This window comes from Phaethon lepturus, unplaced genomic scaffold (assembly GCF_000687285.1).
Source record: "Phaethon lepturus isolate BGI_N335 unplaced genomic scaffold, ASM68728v1 scaffold8075, whole genome shotgun sequence".
Taxonomy (NCBI): domain Eukaryota; kingdom Metazoa; phylum Chordata; class Aves; order Phaethontiformes; family Phaethontidae; genus Phaethon; species Phaethon lepturus.
The window spans coordinates 165,642-171,677 of record NW_010538352.1 but is presented as its reverse complement, the minus strand read 5'-3'; the positions used below and the strand labels follow the sequence as shown (position 1 = coordinate 171,677).

The window sequence follows — 6,036 nt, the reverse complement described above, 5'->3', positions numbered from 1 at the left end:
GCGCTCGGCGTCCTCCCGCCCGGTCACCTGCGCAGGCACGGCCGTCCCTGGCTGGCACACCCTGTCCCCCCCTCGGGAGCTAGCGCAGTGCCATGAACCACGGAGGCAGACACGGGCACGTGAAAAAACATCTTGGAAAACACCAAAACAGATCTGAAGATGTTAAATGGTCGCTCTTACGAACAACTGGCTTCTAAACATCAGAGTTTATCAACACCCCGATAAAAACTACAAGCTGTGAATGGGAAAATGGGCAAATTATTACGGGTCTGGTCTTAACTTTTTTCTCAAGATAAGAAAAGCCTTTTGGAAAAAGTGAAGCAGCTTTGTTTCCTTCCTCCCTGCCCCCCTTTTTCCTCTTAAGAGCTGCCTTGTAACAAGACTGCAGAAAAGCAAACGAGTTCCTACCAGGCTGGCACTGGGTTTTCGGCACACCGTGTGCTCGGCAGAGGCGGCCCTGCCCTCGGTTACGGGGCACGAGGAAAGGCAGCTCCAGCACCGAGCACTGAGCTCCTTAAAACTTGTTGCAAAATGAGGATAAGGGAATTACATTGCAGGCTTCCTTTTTAAATCTAGCCCTTCCCTGAGGATTGTTGGTTAAGAGTTTATTGCATGGAAAAGTCTTAAAAAAGCCGCACGGCGCGTTCCCAGCTAACAGAACGCGCGCTGCAGCACTACAGCAAAAGCCTGGCAGGGGCGAGCTGCCGGCTGCGCGCTGGGCGTCCCCGAGGTACCGCTCGCACGGGCTGCTTCAGTCGGTGTCAAAACTTCCATTAGGAGCTTCAGAACGATACGGAGCTTGAGTGCTCGCAGGGCCAGTGTGGGAGAACGTTCGGTGTGTTGGGGAGTGCTGAACGGCCCGAGGGAAGGAAATCATCTGCGTTTTGAGACCGCTTGCCTGGGTCAAGATTCATTCACACACACAAGTGAACCCACACGTGGAATTCAGCTCAGGGCAAACTGTCATCTGCCTCCAGCGCTTGCCATACAATCATATTTAGTAAAAAAAAAAAAAAAAAAAAATCATAATTGTGTGTGCAGAATGCACATAGCCTGGTACCCGACCTGCAAACCACGTTGTACGTGACTGTGTCTGTGAGGTGACAGGAGGTGCAAGTCAATTTGAAGGACTAATGCAAAAATCTGAAGTAGTCCCATTAAACTAATTTTAATTGCTTGTAATACTAGCACTAGCTAAACATAATTTCAGCCAATTTGAGTAAAAATAATGCCAAAAAGAAAATATTTGGTATTTTTGGGGCAGTGGGGGTTGTTAAAAGCTTCACTATTGTATGTTTCCAAACTCTGCCCCCCAGCCCCCTTAGAAGGGGTCAGTGGGAGTTCTGGCTAAGTTACGGACTGAAATGTGACATTCCACTGCACCAGCCTAATCTTGTTGTAATTTCCTTTTCATTAATGAAAGCACTCAGCATTCTTGAAATGCAGTTCTGCCCACAGCCCTGACTGATTATGCCACTGTGCTTTAGATCTACTAAACTCAGCATGCAGGAAAACAGCCAGGCACAAAATAAGGTATTAACGAGCACTAAAGCTCACTTGCTTTTTTCCGTTTACCAGTTTTTACCTGTAAGTGTTTATCTCGCTTCTAGGTCTAAGGCAGAGCCCTCGTCATCCTTCCTACACCTGCAACCCTACCACGCTTCTGGTGCTGCGCACGGAATACGTATATTTAATGCCGCCACACATCTCGGGAGTCTGTCTTGTTGTTTTGCTTGCAGGACGGGTGCGTCGTGTTCTGTACGATGACATCAGGCAGCATCACAGCATGGTTCAAAGCCGCCGTAGTCGCTTACTCCGTTTCCCTGCCCGAAGCAGAGTCACAGGAAGGATTTCTGAGCTGGGGAGCTGCGCCGTCATGAACTGCCTACGGGGTGTGTAACAACAGACCTGCTGGTATACGCTGCATCGCCGTGTGGGTGCGTCTGTGGGCACACTCAGAAGAGTGATTTTCTGCATGAAAAGACAAAGGCAGCTCCACGGAGGAATTTAGGTGCATAAATGCCTGCTAAGGGACCTAATTCCCATTCGACTAATTAACTAAAAGCATAATTTGCAGAACATGATGCTGAATAAACCCTTATTTCTTTTTTTAAAGGGCAATGAGGACTTAAGAATGGAAATTCTGGCCCCTGAAACGCCATGGATGTTAGAAAAGTTTTAGATGGGCCCTGCCAGAGGCTGTGTGATTTGATGGCACATTATGAAACTGCATCCATGTGATGGAAAACTGAAAGCTGAAAAAATTGAGCAAATAATCCAAAACCAAATCACGTGAATTCAGCAAGCTTTTTCAGCTTGTGGTATCAAGAAGATTATAATTTACTGAAAAGTCTTAATTATTTAAATTTATGTTCTTAATATAATAAAATCATTTATCCAAATCGTAAGTTTTAGGATTAGCATGAGCTACAGCTCACTGTGGCACCTGGTGGTGTTGCCACTCCGGCGGCACAGAAGCTCTTCCAGTAGGAAAGCTTGCATGAATAAAGTAAAATTCATGTGATGTGGGAACCTGCTCAGTCAGCTTGGAATTCATGTTTCATTAATATTTGCACTAATACACTTAATCGTTCCTGTTGATCGGGGAGAAAAAGGGAGATGCAATCAGAGCACAGGGGATGTAGAAGCAAATGGAGGAGCGTCACCTTCCAAGCGATCGCTAAAGAAATCCCCTAGTGCAGCCAGCCCAGGGCTGCAGCCCCGCGCTGACCCTGCACGCCGGCTTCGGTGCCACAGCCCCGCCGGGCTCTGCTTCGCAACCCTTGCCAGGCAGTTAAAAAAAACTAAAAAAGAAAAAAAATCCAGACAGTTAAAAAGCTGGTGCTTCATAATAACATTAGGGGATAGTTCCTACTGTAGTAACTAATTTGCAATTTAATTTTTATGTGTGGGGTACTTTATCTCTCCTTTCCTATGTGCACAGGTGGTCTTCATACCACCACCCTCTCCCAGCGCCCGAACCCAAAGCACGTGCCAGGCATTTAGCAGCCTCAGCAGGTTTCTCTTCCACGCATGTGCGGTCTGCCCGGAGCCTGGCGAAAGCCCCTCGCACACCAAACCGCCTGCGCGGGATCTCCGAGTCCTGGCGTGTTTCAGGGGTGCCAGGGCCACAGCGGCCAGCAGGAACGCTGACAGCACCTGGCGTGGCTCGGGCCTTCCACGCGCTGTACACGGGACTACAGCAAAACTCCACAAAGTGTATTTGTACCTCTGTGGGAGGAGCACTAGGTCCGTACAGCAGACGGCTTTACACACAACGGCAGTATCGTCTTTTGAAGTTTAAAGTATAGAAAGTATAATTACCTGGGTCAGCGTACCCCTGATGGGAAGAGAAGAAAGGCTTAAGACCTTCTAGAGGCTCTTGCAAGCAGAAAAGTAAAATGTTCCTGGCCGTGCCCATGTGCTATAGCTACGCTCCTCTGACTTGGGTTTTTCAGGGCGTTGCTGATCCAGCTGGAAAAGGCGCGGGTGAGCCTGGCCCTCCCGGAGCTCTCCCTGCAGTCCGTTGCCATCGGTGGCATTCGGGTCAAGGGAAACTGGATCCCCTGAAAAAATCTCATGGGAGGTTTTCAAAATTTTTCAAAATTTTGTGCTATCAGTATGCTCTGCTGGCAACAGCACCTGGACTTTTACCTGAAGGGTTTTCAAACTGCGTACTTGAGTGGGAAAGCTTTTCCCAGGCTCGCTCCGTGCCATTCGCGGCTCCCCCCGTGATGCATCGTATCTCAGATTAAATCTGCTCCCATTCATTTTAAAGAGACTATGACTCAAATAAAAGATTGTATAAGGGTTAAAGCCTCACTGATCATGAATATAGCGAGCAGGGGCTAGCACAGCTTGGACCAGAGTAAAAATACACAGCATTGTAAGACTGGTGGACTGGGGAATGTAAATAAAGGGCCTGTAATTTTAAATTAAAAAGTTAAATAATGAAATTAGCAGCAACAAAAAAGGATTTACTGCCACCCATCACAACCTTCTTCCATTTATGAAGCATACCTGTCTAAACTCACTGCTCATCCACTTAGTGTGTTCACGTGGAATCAACTAAAAGTGTCAAACAAAAGGAAGTTAACCAATTTTCATGTAGGTTATTTAAACCTAGGTCCCAGAGTTGACAGTATAATTTATTAAGTATCTCACCCTGTATAGTGACATTTTTACTAATTAATATGGAGCCAGCTATACACACTGCATATGTACAGGTATTTTCATAAGGCATATAATATCTTTGCATTGAAAATAAATGAACATTATTAAATTTAATTTAATATATACTTTCTTTGAGGTGTTTATGAAAATATTTTTTCTCTATATTTTTGTATGTGACATGATAGAAATATTTCATGGGAAGTACAGGTTAATATATTTTATCTTTATAAAGGCATATACAACTTTGAGGCAGTGTTTCTGATGGACAGCAGAATTCCTAAAGAATTTGTATGTGCTTCTGTGTTTTGAAATTATATGAAATTGACTTTAAGAAGTAACTTGATTAAAAAAACGCACCAATGCACAGCCAGAGGCTGACAATTAAAACTAATACATAGCCACATGAACAATATATTTATATAGTTAATATATTTTTTCCAAGATGATCGGTACTAACATATAGTATTATACATTTGGCACTACCGTTTGCCATTGGTCCAGCAATTGGCAAAAAAATTGTTTCCTATGTATAAATCTGTGTGAACATTAGATCTGGCTAGACATATTTACTATTTATAAAAAAATATTTAGACGGTAAGCTCACGTTGAATAACTAGGTCTACTGTATTCTGGAAACTCTTCAGTAGTAATACAGCCTTCTCATGTTCCATATGTACAAAACTGTGTCCATTTGCCTGTAACACAAAAACAAGAAGAAGAGAAATCAAATGAGATTCTATTTAATGTCTTCATTCTGGGGGTGCAAAGGGATATATGAAAATTACAAACAAGGCTAAAATAAATAATAAGCATATAATGACTTCCTGCAAACAGGAGCTTGACCGTACCACTGAGAGAAGACCATTCTCTCTCCCTCCCTCAGACAGCTACTTCGAGCAGGGACTGGACTAGATGACCTCCGGGGCTCCTTTCTAACTTAAATTATTCTGTGACTCTATGATATTCTGCATATTTTCTGAAGAAACAATAACTCCGGCATGCAAGAGCTTCAAACAGAACAAAGCTGGCCCGTGAAGGTGATCAGGTACCGAACAAAGAGAGCGCTTGCCGCAGAGACCTGCCGTTTAGCCGTCCGTGAAAGCCTCAAGACCTCCCTGGGCTGCCGCGGCTGAGAAGGTAATCTGTCCACGGCAGAACCTGGTCTCTCCAGCTTACAGCAATTCTACAAACACACCGCACTTTACCTATATATATATATATATATAAACTAACATTTAAAAATAGGTTAGTGAAGCCTTCGTGCTTTGGTTAATAAACGACCACTGCTGTGAAATTACAGCCCTGTAGAAGGACTACGAGACACCTGTTGCACACAGCCAGAGCGCTGTACGTTGCTACCTTCTTGGCCACCATAAAGCCATACTGCGCCGTATTCTATACGGCAGACAGACTTCAGGAGCTGCCCCTTACCAGCAGCCAGCACGGCTGCGGGATTGAGCCAGCACGGCTGCGGTATTGGACAAGCTGCACGAAGTGGCGGCCAGAGCCCCCCGGGGTGCTCAGGCCACCCAGCTCACCTGTGAACTGAAGAAATTTCAGTTTATTCCCCACACAGCTCACTGGCATCTGTATTGCTCACTCGGGGAAAAAACCTAAACAAACCTGCGAGCAGGCCAGCTCTGCCTACTCCCCCTCTCGCTGTCCAGCTGCGCAGGGAGGGGTACAGGAAAACGTTGTGCAGCTTCAGATCTCGCTAGCAGAGAAACCTCTTTTCTACTAGAAAGGTTTCTCAGTGGAGGAGGGCTGTAGGAGATGCACATCCAAAAATACCTAAGCAGGCCACACACAGAGGGATTTGTTATTTAACGTATAAATAAATGATAATCGGAATCTACTTCTTTC

General features: G+C 45.3%; 1 protein-coding gene across 1 annotated transcript in view; it reads right to left on the bottom strand.

The window, feature by feature from the left end:
- Positions 1 to 4,760: 4,760 nt before the first annotated feature.
- The window catches only part of LRRC7 (leucine rich repeat containing 7), a 101,287-nt gene continuing 100,011 nt past the window's right edge, over positions 4,761 to 6,036 (bottom strand). Inside the window, exon 24 of the mRNA XM_010286768.1 lies at positions 4,761 to 4,868. Coding sequence (XP_010285070.1) covers positions 4,761 to 4,868 — 108 coding nt within the window. The remainder of the gene's footprint in view (positions 4,869 to 6,036) is intronic.